This window comes from Parastagonospora nodorum, assembly GCF_000146915.1.
Source record: "Parastagonospora nodorum SN15 chromosome Unknown scaffold_6, whole genome shotgun sequence".
NCBI classification, from domain to species: Eukaryota; Fungi; Ascomycota; class Dothideomycetes; order Pleosporales; family Phaeosphaeriaceae; genus Parastagonospora; species Parastagonospora nodorum.
The window spans coordinates 786,847-810,303 of record NW_001884554.1 but is presented as its reverse complement, the minus strand read 5'-3'; the positions used below and the strand labels follow the sequence as shown (position 1 = coordinate 810,303).

At 44.4% G+C, this 23,457-nt stretch overlaps 6 protein-coding genes across 6 annotated transcripts; 2 read left to right on the top strand and 4 right to left on the bottom strand.

Moving 5' to 3' along the window:
• Positions 1-897: 897 nt before the first annotated feature.
• On the bottom strand, positions 898-2,643 carry SNOG_04464 (hypothetical protein; the record flags this gene model as incomplete). The annotated part of the gene is made up of 3 exons (XM_001794829.1): positions 898-1,471; positions 1,507-1,684; positions 1,761-2,643. The coding sequence occupies 3 exons, from the start codon at positions 2,641-2,643 to the stop codon at positions 898-900; spliced, it is 1,635 nt and encodes a 544-aa protein (XP_001794881.1).
• A 2,151-nt stretch (positions 2,644-4,794) lies between these two features.
• Positions 4,795-5,770, bottom strand: SNOG_04463 (hypothetical protein; the record flags this gene model as incomplete). The annotated part of the gene is made up of 3 exons (XM_001794828.1): positions 4,795-4,802; positions 4,829-5,182; positions 5,236-5,770. 3 exons carry the CDS (start codon positions 5,768-5,770, stop codon positions 4,795-4,797), a joined length of 897 nt encoding a protein of 298 aa, XP_001794880.1.
• An 871-nt stretch (positions 5,771-6,641) lies between these two features.
• SNOG_04462 (hypothetical protein) lies at positions 6,642-7,927 on the bottom strand (the record flags this gene model as incomplete). Its single annotated transcript, XM_001794827.1, has 2 exons — positions 6,642-7,399; positions 7,510-7,927. 2 exons carry the CDS (start codon positions 7,925-7,927, stop codon positions 6,642-6,644), a joined length of 1,176 nt encoding a protein of 391 aa, XP_001794879.1.
• A 213-nt stretch (positions 7,928-8,140) lies between these two features.
• On the bottom strand, positions 8,141-10,320 carry SNOG_04461 (hypothetical protein; the record flags this gene model as incomplete). Its single annotated transcript, XM_001794826.1, has 4 exons — positions 8,141-8,590; positions 8,642-8,906; positions 8,961-10,219; positions 10,296-10,320. 4 exons carry the CDS (start codon positions 10,318-10,320, stop codon positions 8,355-8,357), a joined length of 1,785 nt encoding a protein of 594 aa, XP_001794878.1. The 3' UTR covers positions 8,141-8,354.
• A 542-nt stretch (positions 10,321-10,862) lies between these two features.
• SNOG_04460 (hypothetical protein) lies at positions 10,863-11,929 on the top strand (the record flags this gene model as incomplete). Its single annotated transcript, XM_001794825.1, has 2 exons — positions 10,863-10,883; positions 10,985-11,929. The coding sequence occupies 2 exons, from the start codon at positions 10,863-10,865 to the stop codon at positions 11,927-11,929; spliced, it is 966 nt and encodes a 321-aa protein (XP_001794877.1).
• Positions 11,930-12,183: 254 nt separating this feature from the next.
• Positions 12,184-12,636, top strand: SNOG_04459 (hypothetical protein; the record flags this gene model as incomplete). The annotated part of the gene is made up of 1 exon (XM_001794824.1): positions 12,184-12,636. The coding sequence occupies one exon, from the start codon at positions 12,184-12,186 to the stop codon at positions 12,634-12,636; it is 453 nt and encodes a 150-aa protein (XP_001794876.1).
• Positions 12,637-23,457: the final 10,821 nt, after the last annotated feature.

Genomic DNA, 23,457 nt, shown 5'->3' with positions numbered 1-23,457 from the left:
AGTGCATGGTCGATATTGATCACTCTTGAAATGAACTTGAGAAGGAACAAAGATTCGCTATCTTGCCATCGACAAATTGCCATGAGTAAGACAACGCCGGAAAAAGCAATATGTCTGAGTCATGTTCCCACAAAGGAGTAACCCGCATGTGTCACTCAACGCTTTAGCTCGATTTCACTCGCGAGATTATACGAGTTAGTTCCCTTGACATGACTCTTCGAAGGTTCTGATCTGCCATACAATCGAGCTGCAGGAGCATAAGTTCTATCCAGCTACCCGCCTAGCACGGAGTTGCCCGAGGATCAAGGATCCGCAAACTACAGATCTGTATACCACAAAGGTAAGTGGTGGTGAGTCTCCAAAAAGCAGGTCCAAACCAAGAGTCGCGAAGCAGAGCCCGGTAAGCCCATCTCCATGGTCTGGAACATTACGATTCGTAAATTTTGTTTCATGCTAGGCTTTGTCTGGATTCCTTGAGTCGTAAACATTTGCGACTTCTTCAGAGGATGATGAAAAAGTCTTGTTTGTCATGTATCGGTCCGAAATGACGAAAATAGCTGTACGATTCCCTCAAATTTCGAATCTAGATAGCACCATGTCGCAGAGCCATTTAGAGGTTTATTTCATAGGCAAAGGTTACTACGTTGCTTCGGTAGATGCGTCACACAGCTGGAGACTCGATAATGCGACGGCAAGTTGCAACACAGCAGCAAACACTCCCACGTTTAGTGTTTCGTTTATTTGGCGCCCTGCCAGATTCAGGCGACTGCTTGGATATACATGCAGTATGAGCGCAAACGTTGAAGTGCGACAAGATTGGGCACTACTATTACTATTACTATTTATACTCTTAAAAGCGTCAAGCAGACAGCAGAATGAAGCTATTACCAGCTACGTTTATTGTGCTGGGTTCACCGAGAACTGGTCCACGCGGATGAAATTGTATGGCGCATTGCCCGAGCACCGGATGTCGAGCTGAAAGTCCACCGAAAGTTCAGGCCCAGCTACGCTGACACCCTGTCGCTCTCCATAGAAAGGCCCAGCGCTGAGACCAGACACCCACATCCACCCAGCACCCACTTTCGTCGGTTGTGGCACCGGGCCACTGTTCTTGAGTTCGCCAGCAACATAGACGTAGTACGTGCAGCTATCCGTGCCGTAGGGTCGGCGGATTTGAAATCCAAGTTTGTATGCCAACTTGGGGCACATCTTGAGGGAGGTCTTGAGGTTGGCGCCGCCGTTGGGTGCATAAAGAGAGAATATGCCCACACTCCTGTCTGCATCTTCGGCTCCACCATCAAAGCCAACATCAAAGCGCGAGTTGCCACCACCGCTGACAATCTGCCCACTCCAGTCGTTTCCTCCATTCGCGAAGTTTCCGTTCCGGAAGGCGTTGCCGCGAGAGCAAAAGGCTGGAGGCGTGTAGGGCTGGCCTTGAACACAGTAGCCAGACGGAGACCCTCGCCCACAACTTCCACAGTTTTTCGGGTGAGAAGACAAGCTCACACAACGATCGCCGCACTGTTCCGCAGGACATTTGCACTGTCCGCCTTCGCATCTTGAGCCTTGGGGGCAGGTACGTCCACAAGCGCCACAGTTGTTGACATCGTTAGATTTGACGTTGAGACATTGGAACTGCCCTTTGACCATGCAGCCGTCGGGTGTCGAGCCTGTGCAAAAGCATCTGCATCGATCAGTGTTGGCAGAGTCTGTCTCTTGTTAGGAAGGTTATGATGCTTGCATCTGTGCAAAACACTTACAGAAAGCCATCTGTCCCGCGACGCTTGACACCACACTGTAGTAGAACAAGGCCGTATTCAAGCATCCCAGGTAGAGAGGATAGCTGTACCAATGATCTAGATGTTTGCATCCAGATCCGCTCATACACGAAAGGAACCGGTTGTTACCCTCCATGAATGTCATCGAGCAGTCGTCAAAGTCGTTGTCGTGTTGGTCGCAGCAACTGCCGAAGCTCAAATCTGGGACCTTGAACGACTTCGAGCCGCACTTGTTCGGATTGTTGCCTCGGGCGCCATCGAAAACGCGTGCGTCGAGGGGTCGAGGATACGATGGGCAGCGTGGGACATAGCTGTCCTGCGACTTGGTGCGTTTGCGTCGCTGCACCGCAGCCGCTTTAGTGGGTAATGTCCACATCGTGTCTGGCGTGCCGTCCGCCTTTGCCATCACTGTGTTGCCGTTACTCAGCGCCCAGGTGTAGTATTGCGTACCAATCCGCACAGTGACGCGGCCTTCGCATGTTACATCGAAGATGGACGTTACTAGCTGATCGTCGTTGGTGACCTGGTCTGTTAATGTCACCGAATCATCAGGCTTTTTGGCAACATATTGGCGGGGATTGTCATTGGTAAAGATGTCGAAGAGCCCGTTGCCGCTGCTGACAAACGCGAACGAGGTCAATTTGACGTCCTCGACGACAATAGGCTTCATTGCTTCGTATTCCGCCTCGGATTTTGGCGCCTTGATAGGGCCGAGGGTCCCATCAGCACGTTTAACAATAGGCACACGATCATTCGGCTCTAACAAGTTGAACGTAGCGTCAGCTTGTCCTGGTATAATGAGACACGTCGGTACCAAGTTTGGTGACATGGGCTCAGCGCCCGTCACGATAGGTGGACTACCCATTGCGACAGGCGTTGGCAGCGGGTCGTCCTGGAAAGTGAACGTAGCAAGGAACTGTTCAGGATCTGATGGTAAAACGACGCTCGCTGTCGGTGTGAACGGTGGGCTGTCGTTGTTTATTGTCGAAGATGCATCCAATGAGCTGCTCTGAGAAGCAATAGTGGTGGATTCAGAAGACGGAGACGACCCGGCGGAGGCGACGAGTACGGGAGTCGAAGCCGAGCTGAGGGTGCTGACGGATATGATGCTATCGGCTGGCGATGGAGTGTTGGCTGAAGGTAGGCTAGAAGACAGGCTAGAAGACTGGATTGAGGCAGCAGAGATGCCGGTTGACAAAGGCGGGACAGATGATCCAGCGCTATCAGGGGCTGATAGAGAGGCGGACGACTGGGCAGCACTTGATGTACCCGATGCTACCGCGCTACCTTTTGACGAAGTCAAAGGCGTTGCAGAGGTCTGAATCGAGGTACTCGACGAATGCGGAGCATTGCACTTTCCATAACCTTTCTGGCATGTCTTTGCATTACAGTGGTCTAGTTTTGTTAATATTGTCCGTACCAGTAGGGCGCATTCGTACCTTTGCTTGATCCACAGTAACTGTACTGCGAACAACAGTCTCCCCACTGGCTACCTATGCAAGTTTTATCGCCAAAAGACTTTCCACATCGCGCGTTGGTAGAGACAGCTAGGTTAGATGGTGACGCAGGGATGACAGAAGGCGCAGAGCCCTTGGATGACGTCTTTGCCGGAGCACTGGACGACTTCACGACAGTGTCCTGGTTACATTTTCCGAACTTGGATTGGCAGCCTTTGTCACAGTAGTTTCTGTCGCTACCACACCAGCCATACTATGCTATACGTTAGCATATGTACAGTCTTTCAGCCGATGGTGCGTAGACACATACCTGCGAGCAACAATTCCCGAAGGACGATCCAAGACAAGAATAGCCTTTCGCACCGCCGCAGGTTGCATCCTTTGAGATGCGCTGAGAGAGCACCCCACAAGGAGCCAATGCAAGAAAAAGGAGAGTGAGGGAACGCATGATGAGGATTTTTAAGCAGTAAGGAGAGGACGAGCACTGTGTACTCAAATGATCGACTTGGGGATATAGCACCTCGTGTTGGATACAGCTCGGCTAGGACTTGGGGTCGCAAACTTATATGTTGTTGTTCAACAGCATTTCTCTTCACTCTTCCAGCCAGCGCCATGTTCATTTCCACCATGTGAGCGCATTCTCGGTGAACCCGTAGGGACGTCAATAGTACGCTTCTAGACTTTCATAAAGAGGTAGACAAGCTTCTACAAAGTTGAAAGCTCTAGCCGAATTCACAGTAGTGAGAGCCCGTAGGCACAAATGGAGCTGTGTAGGCTCAGGCGATGCGCAGCCTCTGGGTCGCTTAGCAGTGCTTCGCAAAGAAGCTGGACGCAGCTGAAGTGAGGCCATTACACAAGCGACTGCAGGTACCTGACCAAAAGGAAGTTGATGTGGTGGTGTTAGCACATAAAGGCGTCATGTGTGGTTAGTGTGATAGGTGGCTCTGGGGTAAGGGGCCCCTGCCAAGGTACTAAGGCAGCCTAGACTCCCAGAACGCAATATCGCGATCGTGGGGCTGAAGACGTGGCTGACTGAGCTGATGCTTTTGGGTGTTAAGGGACGAGTTCGACGGCACGAGTTGCTTCTTGACTCGCTTTTCCCTAGCGAAGTCAGTCAGGTACGCGTCTTGATGTCGGCGAGCATTATATGGCCTGCGCAATCTGTGAGCCAGGCCTATAGTTTTTGGACTTGGTGAAGACTTCTAAAGACTTCTGCAGGCCCATTGCAATAACAATCATTTTAGTATCTATGATGTCTGCCTATGACTTCTTCTGACTTGTGAGTAGTGCACTTTGCTACTCCTAGAGAACCTATGGCAACTACCACGACCTCTGGACATTCCCAGCTTCAATCCAACCAACTTCCAAATTCTAATGCAATCTCCTAGTCCTTCCTCGCTCTTTTCCTCCTCTTCATCTCCCTGCCCATCCCCTCGTCCTCTCCCGATTTCCCCTCCTCTCCAAAACCCCCTCCAAGCGCATGTCTGATCTCCCCCGCGACCATCCTCACCACCGCCCTCGGCGTCGGCCCACCTCTCGTCGCCTCAAAAACCTCACTATCATGCACCTGTCCGTGCGTCGTCAAAACCGTACAATCCACCCCAGCGCGCTGCAAAATCTCTCCATAAGCCTCGCCCTCACTTCTCAGCAAGTCGACCGCAGAGTTAATGATGAGCGTGGGTGGCTGCAGCTTCGCATGCGCGGCGGAGATGTTCAGGGGCGTAGCGAGTTCAGAGTCGCGATCGTCGGCGTTGGGAATGTAGATAGCGAATGATTTCTTGTTGAATGGCACGGTAAGTAAGGGACCGGCGAAGAATTCGAATTCGCTGAGGGTCTGCCTGTCGGAAATACGTGTGTCGGTGCAGGGGTGGAGGAGGGATTGGTGGGATATGGGGATCTTTGGGGTGCGGGTTGATGCGAGGATGGAGGTTGCGATTGCGAGTTGGCCTGTGGGAGTGTCAGTGTCTTGAATGTGTTGTGGCAGCATCAAGACCTCATACCTCCGGCGCTGTCACCGACGACTGCGAATTTGTCTTGCGACAAGCCTTTCTTCGCTCCATTTTGCGTGATCCATTTCAATACAGCGTAGCATTGCTCCTGCTGCGTGGGCCATCTTGCTTCGGGTGCCAGGGCGTATTCCACGAAGACGATTGCGTAGCCTGTCTGCAGTGCTAGGTCGCGGCATATGCTATCGTACGAAGTCACACTACACACGCTCACGTTAGCAGTTGTAACCAAGTCTCCAGCCCTGATATATGCGTACCTTCCAACAATAAATGCCCCGCCGTGTAAAAACAATACGACAGGCAACGAGTCTACTCGCTTCATACTGTCTTTTCTGAACACGAATACCTCGGCACCAGACTCAAAAGGTACCGTGAAGCTTGTGCGAGTTACACCTGAAATAGTCTTGTCGTGATGCTGCAGCTCTTCAAATGTCACACGGAACTCCGGAGGTGATAAGTCTTCAATGGGCGGTTGCTTCGCAAATGCGTCGGCAAAAGCTTGGTTGAGGGGATCGAGATAAGGAGCCATGATGAATAGAAATATAAATGTCATGAACTTGCAGGAAGAACATCCTGAAGCTTATATACCAAGAATGACAGGACAGTATTCGGAACAAGTCTACAACTGGAGTCTCACCAGCTAAAAGCCAAATTTGGACAAATATGTGAGATCCTGCTTACTTTTAGGATCCTTTGGCTACCGAAGTAGACAATGATGATATGAGCGAGGTGGGCATGTGTTTCTCACCGAGATTATAGTGAGTTGTTATGCTGACGCCAGCGCCACGCATGACCAAGCCCTACGCCACACATCATGTCAGTATCTTGATCAGAAGTCTGACCACCAGCATATTCAAATCTAATGATGGAAACTGAGGAGAGGGAGGAGCAAGCGTTTACTCCCCGATACCTGCTCACCCCTAATCCCTCTCTTCAACACTGACTCGAATCTCCTCCCTGACATGCAACAACAACGGATCCGCAACACTCCCCGCCAATACCCTCTGCACCTCCTCCCTTCCCGCCTTAATCCTCACCCTCCCGAACACGCCCACCAGCACAGCGCAAAACTCCACCTGGCTAAACTTCATCCCCGGACAAACCCGCGGGCCGAAACCCCAGGGGAAAAATTTCTCGGGGGCGGCGTTGGAGAGCCAGAGTTTGGGATTCCATTCGGTAGACGGAGGGGATGTGGCTGGGGAAAGGGAGGAGTAAATGTGGTGTACAGGCCAGGAGTTCAGTATGATTTGCGTCTTTGGGGGGAGCGTGAGTATGCCGCTGCCAGTAGAGGTAGGGATATCGCATGGAAGAGAAGGGTTGTAGTAAGTACGTGGAAGAGGTGGGGAGGGCGCGAAGAGGCGGAGAGTTTCGAACTGTCGAAAAGTCAGCACCCACCTCCTTCATCTCGGGGGCTGTTTACGTACCATGACCGCTCTGACCCTCCCCAGCCTCGGAAAAACCTTCCCGTAGTCGTCAGAGAGATCAGTGAGGCCGTCTATTTCCTCATACACCCACTCCTGTACCTCAGGATTCACAGCGAGTAAAGCAAGCGCGTATGTCAGTGTCGCGCTCGTCGATTCCAGCCCGCCAATGGTGAAGAGGAAGACGTTCCCTCTGAGCTCCGAGTCTGACAGCTGAGGCTTGCCGGCCTGATCAACCGCTGCATTCGCGTGGATCAAAGTCTGGATTAAATTCCGCGGCGCGGCGGAGTGTTTCTGGCTCTGCGCGCGTTCTCGGGTGACGAGGTCGTCCATGTATTGCGAGAACTCACTCATAGCGCGCAAAAGTCTGCGGATTCTGGGCGGTAGACAGATTCGCACAAGGGGATTGTGCATGAAGCCCTCCACCATTGGCGAGATATACGTGCTCATCACTGTCGTCAGCGCTTCTTTGAGACTCATTGTATGACCTGCAGTAGGCTCGTTAACGTTGTGATTCTCAAACGCCACGGCGGAAATGACATTGAGCGCGAGGGTACTCATGCCCTCGACTATCGCCCCCGACTTGGAATCGAGCCAGGATTTAACAAGTCTGTCGGTCTGGGCGAGCGCCTCGATCCAGACTCGAGCGCTTGCGCGCTCGTTGAAGCATGGGGCGATGATTTTTCGGTGGCGCGTCCAGTCGTCGCCGTTGGACTGTGTTTCGTCAATCCCACACCCTCACTGCACTACGCAGTCATATACGTACTGTATCAACATTCCGCCCAAAAGTGCCCAAAATATCTATTTCCCGTCAGCCATCCTCTCCCCTTTCTCTTCTCAAACATACCATTAACCCATTCCGGCTTCTCAAACTCGCGCCACTTCCTCAGCACCCCTTCAATCGTCTTCTCGTCGCGTGTGCACAACAAGATTAAGCCGGGACTGACTACTAATACTTCCTTTTCGGCGCTGGTAGAAGCTAGGCTGGCGTCTTGCCAGCAACACGTCCAGTCGATTACGCGGTACCAGGTGCAGTGCTGCAGGATTGGTCTGAGTGAGGATGACGCGATGCGCCAGGTCAAGTTGTATGGCGTGATGGGACTGATGATAACACGGAGGCCGGTTCTACGCGCGCGGATATAGTTTTGGGTGAGTGGGAAGAGAAGGAAGATAAGAAGATAGAGGGTGGCGACCGTTGTGAGGGTCTTGAGGAGGCTGGAGATGGTGGTTAGGTAGCTCGCCAGGACGTGGGTGATGAACGACATGAGCGCTTCGAAGTCAAATCAGAACAACAGAACAGTGCAGGTTGAGTTAAATCTTGATGAGACTTTCATTGCAAGGGGAGGTGATGTCGTTCTGTTGGTACCGTGAGCTTTAGTTTTGGGACATGTATGGTGGGGGTACATGCATATATGCATGTGAGATTGCATGGGGAAGGCGCCACACTGGATGCGACAGCTGTCCGTTCAAGATGAGTGTTTTTTAGTACTGAACTCATGCTCAAGGCCTATTTTGACTACCCAACTATGCCACCATCAAGCCTTCGCATTTTCATGTCAATGCCTGTGTCGGCTTCAACTGTTCCTACTGGTCAAATTATTGTACAAAACTCGCGCTCCTTTTCTTGGATCCCAGAATGCCCTGCCAGTTAGCGAAAAGACGAAAGAAAGTGAGATGTTGTATCAGAGGCGTCTACCACGCGTCAACGTCGAAGCCTTCCTCAGAAAACTGAGTTGCGACGACGGTTCTCCTGGAGAACTGACGTCCGGCAAGAGCCTTGATGGCGCGTTGCGCAGACTCGGTATCCTGGTACTTGATGTAAATCTTACCAACGCCGAGACTGGAGCGGGCACCAGCGGGGCGAGGAATCTTGGTCTCGACAATGGGTCCGTACTTCTGACACTCTTCCTCAATGTCTTCCTTGATTTCTAGGTGATCGTTAGTAGTATTCTAGTAAGCAACACTTCAGTTCGACCTACCCTCATACTCCTCGTCGTTGATCAGCTCATCAGATGTTACCATGTTCATGAGGCAAACGACGCGGCCGTGCTCGAGGTTGCTGGTCGGCTCTGCACTAGCCAGCATGGAGATGGCATTGACACCTCCATCCAAACCGGCATTCTGCTGCATACCGACGGTCGCACGAGACACCTTGAGGTTGCCCTCGCCGAGAGTAATGTCGTTTAAGCCCTCGATGACAGCATTTACGACTTCGTTGTCGGCGTACTCGCAGAAGGCAATACCCTAGTACAAATTAGCAAATGTAGTCTGTCGCTAGATTAGTAGGAGGCGGCATACGCGATGTTGCTCGGAGCTGATGTCCTTGACCAGGACAAACGCATTGAGCTTGCCCATAGTCTCGACGAGTTCGCGGATCTGCTCCTCTTCGATGAAGGTGGGGATGTTGACGATGCTGAGCTTGTTGGGGCTGTCCTTGACAACGCTCGACACCTCGTCTCCGGGGTAGGCGTTCTCGTCGGCGGATGGGGTGATGTAGTCCTTGGGGCGGCGGATGGAGAGGCCACTTCGGTCTGGACCTCCACCGTCGTCGCGCATGGAAATGCCGCTCATGGCAAGGGCGACCGTGGCATCCTCGGGCGTCTTGAACTCGAGCGCGGCATACGTCTTGCTCGAGGCGATCTGTGCAGATAAGCAGGGGTCTTGCCCAGATACCACGTTCAGGCCGTTGAGCTGGAGGTTGAAGAACTCGAGGAGCTCCTCCGACGTGGTTCCAGAGGGGAGGTTGTGGACGTAGAGACGCTTCGACTGCTTGGATGCACCGGGCGCGAGGGCAGCAGCGGACGCAGTGCCTGCAGAGGGGCTCATGAAAGCAGCCAGCTTGGAAGGATCCATGGGCGCGGCGCGGGGAGCTCCAGGCAGCGGGAACATGCCCGACAGCTTGGCCTGCTCGGCGGTAATGTTCTCATAGCCGGCGGGCTTGATGTCCCACTGGGTCATGCGGCGCTCGCGCTTGAGGATGTTGGTGAAGGGAGCGAGGTCCGGCGTGGGTTCGCGCGCCTTGTTGGGTAGAGGCGACTCCTCCTTGGGCTGGCGAGGGCCTCCACGACCGCCGCCAAAGCCTCCTCCATCCCGTCCACCCCGCCTGCGGTCGTCGCCGTAGCCTCCGCCATCACGATCGCCACGGTCTCGTCGGTCTCGTCGGTCCTGTCGGGGGGCACGGTCGTCGTCGCGGTCGCCACGGTCTCGTCCAGGACGGTCGCGTCGCGCATACGAATCGCCCCAGCTGCGGTCGCCGCGCTCACCGCCCGCGCCCCGGTCGTCGCGCCTCGTCTCGCGGCGGGCATATGTGTCTTCGCGCTCGCGCTCGCGGTAATCGCGGCTGGACGAGTACGTGTCGACCTCGTAGTCGCGGCGAGAACCTCCTCCTCCACCACCTCCATGGCGAGGAGAGCGCGATCGGCGGCGGCGTCTGTCATCACCGCCTCGGTCGCCTCCTCGGCGGTCGTCTCTCGAAGACTGCCCGGTTAGTGTGCGCCCGGTGTTGAGGGTCTTGTCGGCACTCACGTAGTTGCTCCTTCCGCCTTGCCGACCGCCGTCTGCTTTTGTTATTAGTGTCTTGCTTCTCTGCGGAACTGTGCACCAGTCAGTACGTGTACTGAGCCAATCGCTTACCTCGGGAGTAGCTGTCGCCGTTCATGCTGGGCTATGTGCTGCTTGCTCTACTGTGGACGAAGCTGGGGCGCGCTGACAGGATTTACAGCCGCGCGGAATGGTGCAGCGGTGGAATATGTACAGAAGCTGCAATTAGCAGTCGCTGATCAAAAAGGTGGTGATGATTGGGTTGCCCGCTGCTGTCCGAGCACTTGGACGCGATGCTTTGGCGGTGTTGAGGTTGCTGGCGCGGAAAGTAAAAGTGCTGGGCCGCGTCCGTGCCTTCCACTGACGCGCCTTGGCGTGCACCGAGGCTAGACCGCGTAGCTCAGGGACCTGAACGGCCACTCGCAACCTCAATTCGTGCTTCACACATTGAAATGGCGCTACGAGCTGCAGAATGGCACAAACTGCCTACCAGTCTTACGGAATTGTGCCTCAACACCACATTGCGCTGCGGACAGTCTTTCAGGTACAGCACTTGACATCGAGCTCCATGGCACATCTGACGTACTATCAGATGGCGCAAATCTGCTGAAGACGTTTGGTCCTGTGCTCTCCACGGACGGATACTATCTCTCCGTCAGGATGCAGAGTCTCTTCACTACCGCGCGATATACCCACCACCTGCTTCGAAACTTCCCACGCCGCCACCCTCGAATGCGCCCTCGGTCACTGCCGAAGAAGACGACACTCTCGCCCTCATACAGCACTACTTCAACCTCGCGCCGAATCTTGGCCAGCTGTACGAGCAGTGGGCAGCCTCTGACGCCAATTTTCGAAAGAAGGCGCCAAAATTCACTGGTGTTCGCATACTGCGTCAAGATGCCTGGGAGGCGCTGATAGGCTTTATATGCAGTAGTAACAACAACATCAGCCGCATATCTGGCATGGTGCACAACCTCTGTTTGCACTACGGACCGCTCATCGCGCACATTGATGATGTACCATACCACGACTTCCCCACGCCAGATGCACTGTCAGGTCCCAAGGTTGAGGCGCATCTAAGAGAACTTGGTTTTGGATATAGGGCCAAATACATCGCAAAGACTGCGCAAATAGTCTCACAAGAGAAGGGAATGAAGTGGCTGGAAGACCTCAGTAACCCCGAGTGCCCCCAGTTTGGCATGACCGAGAAGCCTGCAGGAGACCTGCTTGAGGGTGGTCGCGAGGGCTACCGGACAGCTCATGAAGAACTCCTGGCACTATCCGGCGTTGGCCCGAAAGTCGCCGATTGCGTATGTCTGTTCGGTCTGGGTTGGTCCGAAGCAGTTCCAGTTGACACACACGTGTGGCAAATCGCCCAGCGCGACTACAAGTTCGGCAAGGGTAAACACACCAGCATGACCGCCGCCATGTACGTTGCTATCGGCAATCTCTTCCGGAAGTTCTGGGGAAAAGAAGCTGGTTGGGCGCATTCAGTGCTCTTCACTGCCGATCTCAAGGCCTTTTCTGAACGACTGGTTGTCAAGACTGAAGTCAAAGAAGAAGAGGTTGTTATCAAGAAGGAAGAAAATGAGACAGTGATTGAGGATGTTGTCAAGAAAGAAACTGTAAAGCGCAAGATGATCAAGCAGGAGCCGCAGGAGGATGAGCATCCAGTTCTCGAAGTCAAGGAAGAGACTACGCGTAGAAGCAAACGCCGGAAAGCTTGATAGCCCTCCAACCACGAAGTATGACGCCATTTGACTCACGCCAACGATCAGACTGATTGCACAACCGGAAGGGCATGGACTGATTGCAATCCACATAGTTACATGTTTGACGGTCGCCCTTCTCCGGCGCCAACTCCGACAAGGGCGCAGCACTGACTCCGCCACACCTTTCGGGTTTCCGCATTCAGCCAGAACACACATCCAGCATATATATCAATCAAAAGCATGCAGCAACCTAATCACAACTATTCAAAATGCCTTCTCCACATCCCCTCATGCCACGCGATCGCCACGACTCCGCCACCCTCACACACCTCAAATCCCTCGGCCCATCCACCTGGGCCCCCCTAATACCCCCCTCTGCCCCGGACGGCGGTCTGTTGCACTGGCTCGAAGACATAAACTGGCCGATTGCCCGGCCAATCTCCAAATTATTAGTTTCGCTGGCGGATGATGTAGACGCGCGGGAGCAGTACGGACATTATCTCGTCGATACGGTGAATAAGTTGTTTAAAAGCAGTGAGGATTGGGAGTGGGTTTATTATGTGCTAGTGTATGTGGTGTGTGAGGTTGAGGATAAGGAGTGGGCGAGGAGCAAATTTGGGGATGGGGTGAGGGGGTTGGAGGGGAGGATGAGGGGGGAGGAAGAGAAGGAGTGGGGGTTTGGTGAATACATTGGGAAACTTTTGGAGGAAGACTGGTTGTGAGGATAGACTGCGCGCAGCGCCGCTACGATTCGTGAGTTACACCAATTGAAATGGGACAGAATGACTATAACTGAGGCTGTCAAAATGGAAGGCTTTTCGAGGATATTACAATTTGACGACGTTCGCGAAGAGTTGGGTTGTCGAGAGCTTCGATTTCACAAGAAGGGCCAAGCTTGAAGGCTTCAGTTCCGATAAGCATTTGGATTACTATTTGCTGTTTTGTCGCGCTGTTCTCAATACATGTCACGGCCTGCAGATGATGACGCCGAGGGGGAAAGTACGCTAAATTTGAGGCCTAGCAGTTTTTTGCCTCATCAGGCTACACTTCAATTCCAGTCAGTCATCGTGTGCTTTCTCGTTTTCCTTCTTGTGCCCGGGCGCTCTTCTTCAGCCTCCACTTCCTTCGAGCCTGGTGCTTGCCCATGGAATACCTGTGTGGAGCCATCGCTACATCCTTTTGGTAGAGTTCAATCTCAGACTTTAGTCAAGCAAGCTTCCAGCTCGAAGATTTACATGAACATCACCTTTACGCTGACCCGAGCTTGATTTGTCCGGATCCTCACACTGGTCTTCCGCTAGCGACCCAGTCTCGAATACCCCTTGAGGAAGAGCCACAAACCCCACTTGACGAGGATGGATTCCCGCCTTTGCCTGAATGCGTTTTACTTGAACCACGGTGACAACACTCCTTTGAACTCTTACCTCCCTCTTTCGAGGCCCAATCTTCCATCTCAGACCATGCCCAACAACTGCCACAATCCAGTGACCAGCAAGCTCCGCACACCTGCCAAGAATGTGGGCAGGGCTTTCGCCGTCCGCGAGATCTGAAGTAAGCTCAAGATTCTAGACGATAGATAACCGAGAGTGAATGGGTGGGTCTCGTAAACGTAATGGTAATCGTCCGGGAGGCGGTAATACGGTGTTATCGTCGGAATTTTGCGGTGGAGTTAGAGGCCAGTTAGAGGGCTCGGAGGCGTTAGGTGGCTACAAGGAGTCTAGTTTTATTAGCGATTTGCGCCCAAGTTGAGACTGGCTGACGCGTGGTCGCGCCCAAGGGCCCCAGAACGCCCACCAGCTCGTTCGCGGGCTCCTCCACCTCAGGCTCCTTCTCCTCCACCAGCTCCTTGAGCCAATCAGAACCTCCCTACGATGAGAACACGTGATCTTGGCAGTACTACGGCATACGGCTCGTAGGCCTTACCCGGAGCGTCACCTCCGTGAGTAATTCACCCTGAGGTGGGCAGTAGCGTAGCTACCCGAGGCCTATACACTCCCCTCCCATGAACGGACTGCTATCACCGGTAAGCACAACAAGGGCATGTCCAGGGCTCAATCCCAATCAAAAAAATTGTACTGGACAAAACCCCCTGTCTTGCCCCTTGTCTCCGGATCCACGCTAGCACTCCGTTCATGGGAGGGGACTGTAGTAGTCGTACTACGGCCCGTTGCGGGCGCTGCGAGTCAAGAACAGTCCTTTCCATGAATAGAAAGCACACTGACCAACCAGTCAACACTGCAAGAGACACGAGCCCAACTGGGAATGTACCGACTGCCAAGTCAAACTCAAGAATCGCAAAGACCTGAACAAAGACATCGAGCGACACAAGGTGTCGAACAAACATCGCAGTCGGGTTGGAGGACAATCGGCTGGACGGCCAACCTGCCCTAAACCATCTTGCGCGAAGAGCATGCGCAAGGACAACTTCAAGCGGCATATGCGCACGCAACATCCTGGATACACAATTCTATAGTTGATTGATAGGGTGACAAAACATCGAGATAGATATATGTCGCAGTATTGATACATGAGAACAGTGAAGTACTGATCCACGTGACCTAGCTGACTAAGCTCAGGAAGTGGACTAACGTTTCTCCGTGATCTGTTTGTATATCTAAGCCGGCTCATCTGATATACTAGAAGAGCAGTGATCAATACAATCCTTTCTCTCAAGTTTGCTCAGCCACAACAATACATTCTACTCAGCTGCGTGACTCCTTGCTTGTTGGTTCCTGAGCTACTTCATTAAAGGTAAATAACGGAGCGAGTTGCACCTCCCCACTGCTATTCACCGCGATCATCTGGGGCTAGTGTCACATGTGGAGCTGGCTTTTAACCAAGCCTGAGTCGCACTAACTTTCATCTACTTGTGTGTGCAACAGTCGCGTCGTGGTAGAAATAATGCGGTATTAATGTAGAAAACGTTTATTAGCCTACAATAGGCCTTCAACATAACTTGCTCGATCAAAAGAGGTAAAGAAGACTTCTCTACTCGTTGGATTGCAATACTCGAGTTTAAACTAGATTTCTTGTCCTACTCTGCTTTCCACTCCATTATCTCTGCCCATTTCTGAATAGCGTCATAATCTCTACAACTTCGCTCAGACCAATATCCGTCAGTGATGTTTGGATAATTGGGATCTGGAGGCTCCAAGTTTGTATCAGCAGCGCATAGAATTGTTTGGATAAGGTAATCGAAGCAATGGTGTATGTGATTGGACCGTAGATCGACATCAATGGTTCCAATAAAGGCGCTCTGAATACTATGGTTTCGTAGAATATCGAGTTCGTACTTCGTTTTATAATACGATAGTTGTAGAGCGTGCTTTTGAAATAGAATTAGTGACACATCTATGTTTAGGACCTAAAGTACTTACTAGGCAGTGTAATTGATGATAAAATGTAACGCTCAACGGTATAGAGTGATCTTCAGGTTTCATGACAAATCCCCCATTTGCTATGTTACTGTTAGCTTATTAAACATATCTAGGATCATGTCATAAGAGTTGTAAGAGAAGGCTGTCGATAGGCATATTGCTGTAGAGCAGCTGGAGAGGAGCAGGAAAGATCACATGTTCTGGCACAAATGTCTGTTCCAAAAAGAGTTATACATACATAGTATCAAAGATTCCCATGCTACCTCAGATGCATTGGAAGGGTCGTTATAAAAGACCGAAATGGGAGCGAAAGTTTTCTTGGTACGGCCGAATGGTTCTTCAATTAGATCAACAAAGGACATTTACACTTCGTGAATACTGCGTCTTACCAAATATCTCCTTGTCTGTTTCAATACGCAATCTACCAAGATATAATCCGATCCCAAGATTAACCAGGGCGATTGCAACGCATATCGCTATCTTAGCAAGGTGAGGATTGAATCGTGATAATAGTTCTTTTTGGCTGGACTTGCCGTCATTAGTAGACACGCGTATGTAGGTGCGCGAGTTATGTGTCCGACCAAACATAATGGGAAATGCAAAGTATGTAATTCAAACTGCGAACATAAATATACATCGAAAAGATGTATTGTTTGATGCAAAGCTCGCTACGGCTCCTATATATATCCAAGGCTATCCTCAGCAATTATCTATCCTTGGGGGTAGAATCATCTAGAGTTTGACAAACACAACCAAACTTCTAGCTGACGCTAGGAATAGCCGGCTTCTAGCGGAAGCTGACGGCAGCTTCTCTTCTAGACTTTAGACGAAACTGAGGATAAATTGGCTTCTGCAGTCGAGTTCTGGCTAGCTTCCGCGGACAGCCGGGCGGTTCTAAGTAGATTATTATTGGCTTCAATGAGATTCTGAGAAAAGCCTTCTGGCCGAAGCTGACGACAACCTATGTAGATTCTGGCTAAAGGTAATAACAACCTATATAGATTCTATAGGGTCTCTAAATGCTAAGGCGCATCCTAGTTAATTCTAGCTATCGTTAGTACTGCACGTTAGCACTGCTAGTAGGAGGCTAAGCATGCTTAGTGTTAATATAGTTTCTAGCTCTATAGCACTAGTAATACTAAATAAATAAATACTTCTTAATAAAAGAATATATATAGTATATAGCTAGCGCTATTTTAACTTTTTATCTAATTCTATTAAGCTATTATGCTGCTAGTATTATATAGCTAGAAATTATACTATCTTTAGCCTTCTACTAGCAGTGCTAATATATAGTATATATTACTATATTAGATCTTTATATATTTATCTTCTTAGAGAAAAGATAATAGTAAATTAGTATAAAAGTATAAGATTTATAAATAATAATTAAACTTAGATTATTAAATTTTATAGCAGCTAATTAACTATGCTATTAGAATAAGCCTTAGCGTTTAGAGTCTCTATAGCTAAAGCTAATAATAAAATATATAGATTCTAGCTAAAGCTGCTAATAATCTATATATAATAGTAATAGGTAAAAGTAGTAATAGTAGAGATAGCTATATTAGCATAGACTACTATTAATATTATTACTAATTAGAGAGTATACTAATTATATTAACTATAGTCTCTACTATTACTACTTCTCTCTAAAACTATAGTAGATTCTAGCTAAAGCTAACGTATTCTATTATTAAGCTAGCTATATTATTAAGCTAGCTACTTTTTCTTAGCACTGCAAACACTATATATAAACTATAATGCTATCTTAAAATAGCTCTAACTTATTATATGAAGAAGGCAGAATTAATCTTGCTCTTTAGGCCTATATCTTAGGCTAATTTAAGAGCCTATAACGCGCTGCTGCTGCCTTTAGCATATAATATTAGTAGCTCTCTAATTAGCTTAATAAAATTAAGCCTTAAGCTTAAGTACTACTAAACTATTAGAAACTCTCTTCTATAGAAGAGCAAACTATTATATAATATATCCTTAACCTAGACGCGCAAAGATTTGCTCTATAGCTTTATAAGGTAGTAGATATAGCTAATAAGCTATTAGCTATACGTAGTAGAATACTTATTAGCAAGGTATAAGCTATACGCTTTATTTCTTATATAGAGAAGCTTAAGATAGCATTTAACTAAGCAAAGAATTATTAGAGAATACTCTAGAAAGACTCTAAGGTTATTAGCGCCTAGTTTAAGCTTATATAAGAGATAAAAGCTAAGTATAAAGTTCTAGATAATAATATCTATAACTTTAATAAGATAGGCTTCTAGATAAGCATTATTAGCTTAATAAAAGTAGTAACTAGCTTAGAGCGTCGTATAAGGCTAAATATAATCTAGCTAGATAATTATAAGTAAATTATAGTAATCTAGAGTATCTATACTACTAGATACGTAACTTTATCTTTTATTATCTATAAGAGATGCATCTATATCTTAGTATAGTATAAAGAGGCTTTAATACTATATAACTAGAAGCTCTTAGTATCTAAGAATAGCTAGATAAATAATGCGCTTAGTCTAGAGTAATTAAAGCACTTTAATAAGCATATAAAGATATATTAGGTAGAGTTATATAAGCTACTTATCTTAGATAGCTATAAGAGCTATTTTAACTAGAATTTTAAAGACTATTACCTTATATAAAAGATCCTAACTCTTTATATGCCTGCTTATTTATTATATATACTTTAGCTACTTAATATAGTATGCTTTTTACTATTAAAATAGAAGTACTTCTAATGCGTATAAGACTTAGTATACTAATGCATCTTCTATATTAATAAAGAAGGCTTTCTTTCTATCTTTAAGAATGCATTTTTTAATATATTTATATATAAGAACTATAAAAAGGCCTTTAAGATAGTAAGACTAGTTTCTATTAACGCGTAGAAAGTTCTTAATTATCTTAAGATTTATCTTTATATGCTACTACTAGTAGCTCTACTAGAAATGCTCTAGTAGTTCTAAACTCTATCTAATCTATGCAAATTTAGCTTATAATTAAGGCTAGTAAGAGAATCTATTATATAATTACTAATAAGCGCTTAAGAAGGCTTCTTAAAGCTTATTAAAGAAGCTAAGAAGATACTATATAAAAATATTCTAATTAAAGCTTATATATAAGAGCTTAAAGAGTAAGTAGCAGAGTTAATAAAGCATAGAAAGTATAAAAAGAAGTAAATTTAGATAAGCAGTATAATAGAGTTTAGTATAAGTATATTATAGATAGCTAAAAGTGCTTCTGCTACTTATATAATGTCTAAGAAGAGTAATAGTAGAGATAGTTAAGAAAGAACTTAGCTAGCTTAATAACGCTATAGTAACTATAAGAAGACTAGATATAATACTTATACGTATTAGAAAGATATAGAAGAAGATTCTAAATCTAATATAGCTATATTATATAAAGAATCTATAAAGAGTATAAAGTAATTTTATATTTTGTACGTAGTGTTCGCAGTGCTAAGAAAAAGTAGCTAGCTTAATAATATAGCTAGCTTAATAATAGAATACGTTAATAATAAACTATATAGATTAATAATAACTTATATAGATTCTAGCTAAAGCTAATAATAATCTATATAGATTCTAGTTAAAGCTAATAATAACCTAGATTCTAGCAAGGTGTACTAATAGTAACATTTAAATTATAGCTCTAGAGATATATATACTACGTTCTACGATACTCTAAAGATAATAACTATTTTAACGAACTTATCTAAATTATTATATTACATACTACTATTTTTACTTTATATTCTATTTTGCACTATACAGCTTATCTACCTTTTTACTCTCTTTACTAGGCTAGCTATAGCTGTTCTAAATGCTGTAGTTGCTTCGAATGCAGCACTTAATAAGGTATATATACTTACTTCTTAATATAGCAGCTATACTAACTTTATCTCTAGCGCGTAAGTACTAATATATAATAGCTATAAGGCATAGTAATTATATACGATTAGATATACTATAACTAATATATGCGTTATAGCAAGTAAGTAATATCTCTAATTATAAGCTGCTACTTTAGAAAAGGTACTAATAGAAATTTAATTATAGAGCGTAAGTAATATATCTATTTGCAGCTAATAAGCTGCTCTAGAAAAGTTACTAATATAAATTTAATAATAGCCTATAAGTAAACTACTATAACTAAATAAGCTACTATTCTAGAAAAGTTACTAATAAAGATTTAATTATAGAGCGTAAGTAATATATCTACTTATAATTTATAAGCTACTCTAGAAATATTACTAATAGAAATTTAATTATAGAGCGTAAGTAATATATCTATCTATAGCTAATAATCTACTTTAGAAAAGTTACTAATAGAGATTTAATTATAGAGTGTAAGTAAACTATCTATTGCTTTTTAGCTACTACTCTAGAAATACTACTAATAGAGACTTATAGCCTATAAGTAACACATCTATCTACAGCTTATAATTTACTCTAGAAAAGTTACTAACAGAAAATTTATAGAAGGTAAGTAATATATCTATCTATAGCTAATAAGCTACTATTCTAGAAAAGTTACTAATAGAGATTTAATTATAGCCTGTAAGTAAACTATCTATAGCTTAGAAGCTACTACTCTAGAAATACTACTAATAGAGATTTAATTATAGAGCGTAAGTAATATTATAGTAGAGCAACGTGCATTAGCGCAGGGCCTAAGCCTAATAGGATATTAGGCGAAGTATAAAAGTCAGAAGAAAGCAGTTTAGAAGTTAATAACTTAATTAACTACTTTTGCATTAAGCATAACCTACTATAATAAATAGTAACTAATTGTGCGACTTAAACCTAATACCTTAGTTCTTAAGAAAGCTAAGAGCAGGCAAATATAGCTAAGCAAGAAATCTAGCTCTAATAATATATTAGATAACAGAAATAGAAATAAGAATATAAATAAGTAATAGGAATAGAAATAGAAATAAGTAATAAGAATAGGCACACGCATAGAAACAATAATAATAAGAATAGATTATATTAAGATATAAGAAGAGTAATATATAGCATAGCAGCATAGCTAGAGAATATAATAATATTATACTAAGTAATCCTTATTACTAAGTTAGCATTAGAACTAAAAATAAAATAATATACTTACTATAGGATAAGCATAGGCGCTAGAAGCCTCTTAGACTAAACCTAATAGCAGTTAATTATTAGGAATATAAAATTTAATATTACTTAGATTACCTAAGCAGTAAAGAATAAACTATAGTTCTAGAAAGCTATTAGAGTATAGCTTAATAGCCTTTAAGACTATATATATAATGTTTAAGAATATAAAAATATAATATAAGGCTATATTTAGGCTACTAAAAATATCTTCTAGTAAGAAACACTATTAGCGTTTTAGCTTACTTTCTAAATAGTTATGCTTCTACTTCTTCTTATTAATACTCTTCTTTTAACTCTTATTATTCTCCTCTTATACTACTTTCTAGATTTTACAGACTCTTAAGCTCTAATTGCAATAAGCTTCTTATCTAACTAGTAACCTCTCTACTGCATAGAAAGCTTAACGTCTCTACTCTAAGAAGAAGATAGCACTTAAGCTTACCTCTAAGCTAAGAATCTATTAAGCTTAGAACTAGTAGTAACACTAGCGCCTTTAGAAATAGAAATACTTTTAGTATTTAATTTTTAAGAAATTCTTAAGGCAATTGCTTAAGAAGTAAACGTAATAGCACGTAATAACTAGTGCTCTTATATTAATAAATAAGCTCTCTTTATAAATATCTCTCTTCTATTTAATAGAGAAAATATATACTCTATTTATTAAAGAGAATTAAACAGCGCTCTAGCTTCTACTAATAGACTATTAAGAACTATATCTTAAGACTTCTAGGCTACTATAATTATACTAGGCGTAATATTATTAAAAATAGCATAGCTAAATTTAAAGTAGCAAAACTTACTAAAGACTAGCAAGATATCTAGGTAGCGCTGCGTAGATATTTCTAGAGCCTTAATTAAGCTTAGCGTAAAGAAACTAAGAACTCTCTTAAGTTCTAGTGCCTAAGCTGCTTAATAATAACTAACTTATCTCTTTAAAGCTACCTAGACGCCTTTAGGCCTAGATTTAATAGGTGCCTTAAAGTAGAATTAGTAATAATAGAATAGAAGAGCTTTTTTCTTACTTAAGGCCTTAATAGAGAAAGGCTAAATAAGGTACTAAATAAGTTTAACCTCTTAATTGCTTAACTATTAGACTTTATCTTTAAAAGAATTAAACTATTTCTTAGTAAAATAGCCTCTAAGGAATTAGAAATTAAAGCCTTTAATCTAGCTCTTAGAAAAAATAGTAGCATTATAAAATTAATAACTAGTAACTTATTAGAACTAATACTTATAAACACCTTCTATGCACTGCAGCTAGATCTAAGCATTATTTCTCTACTCTTATTCTGCTAGCCTAAAGTAAACTAATAACTCTAAGAAGAATAAGAGTTATAGATACTACTAGGCTATAAACTTACCTAGAGCAAGGTAGATAATCTAATTAAGAAATTTACTAGAATTAAGCTTAGTAGAGTAAACTTATTAACTACTTTCTAAGAACCTAAGAAAATAAAACTCCTTAGCTATGCAGATATCTAAGAAGCTATTAAGCTTACTTTTATAAAAGTTAGTACTCTCTCTGCATAAGCATAGAACTAAGTACTAAGTAGCTAAAACTTTTAGCAGCCTCTATATATTATGCTCTTAAGTTCTAGCTATTAATAAACTTAGATAGAGTTCTAACAGAGTTCTTAGATATAGAACTATAGTAATTAGTAAGGCCTTTAAGCTTATTATACTTATAAAGAGTTAAGCTATTTAGCATGCTTCTATAAAATAAGAGATAAGCTTATCTAGAACTAATAGATCTACTTAAACCTGCAAGGTTGCATTAGTTAAAGAAATAAAGAATAACCTAAAGAAGAAGTTAGAAATATCTCTAGAACGCATATTATTAGAACTATTATTAAAGAAATTAAGACTTAGCTAAAATAAAGTAGTAAACTAGTAGTTAACTTAGTTATAATAATAAACTCTTACGTTAAGCAGACCTAAGGATAGATAGAGCTATCTAATAATATAATAATTATAGAATAGAACAGCTTCTAGAATTTAGAAGTTATAGAAGAAGAGAAGTTTATATAGTACTTAAAACTTGCTAGCATAGTTATTAGAGCTAAAGAAGTGCTGCTTACCTTAGCAATAGTTATAAGTATATTCTTTACTAACTTAGCAATATCTAATTGCAATCCTAGAATAGTAGCGCTTAAGCTAGTTATATTATATACCTCTATAGTAAGAAATAATAAAAGCTGCAACGCTAACTAGATTTGCCTAAAAGTAGTATCTTTTAATAAAGATATAGACGTAGATAATAATAAAAGGCAACTGCAGAAGATAGAGCTAAAAATAGCTCTAAGGAAATATAAGATTCTAGAGTTGCTTCTATTAGACCTAGACTAAATAGTATACTAAGTTCTTAACACTATAGTATTAGTACTACTTAAGGATCTATTAGCTATAGTGCTAGAACTTTAGAAATAACTAGGCAAAGCTTATTATATAAGCGAATACCTAGAAGCTCTCTCTTAGGCCTAAAATAGCATGCTAAAGTCCTATTAAGCTAAGCCTATAGAATAATAGCATAAATATTAGCAATATAGCTATTGCTTACTCTAAGTACGTAGAAGTAGAAGCTTTAGGAAGCCTTATTACTTAAGCAGGAAGTAAGAGCAGTAATTCTTACCTTATAGTACTAGAGTTTCTAAGAGAATACTGCTACTAGAATTCCTTCTTAGCACCTTCTAATAATAATAACTAACTAAGAATAACTTTAGAATAGAGAGAGTATAATAAGAATTATAGCTTTAAGCACGTCTATTGCAACTATCTATAAGCTCTAATAATAATCTATAAAGTATAACTCTTAGCGCTGCTTAACTTAGAAGCAGAACTTAATATAATATGCCTAAAGACAGCCTAAGCAGCAGAACTTATAGTAACCTTAATACTATAAGAAATAAGTAATTTAAGAATGCAGGCAGCTAATAGCTTATTTAAATTATTTACAGGCATAGTATAGTAAGCTCTAGTATCTATTAGAAATATTATTATTTTTACTAACTTCTTTATT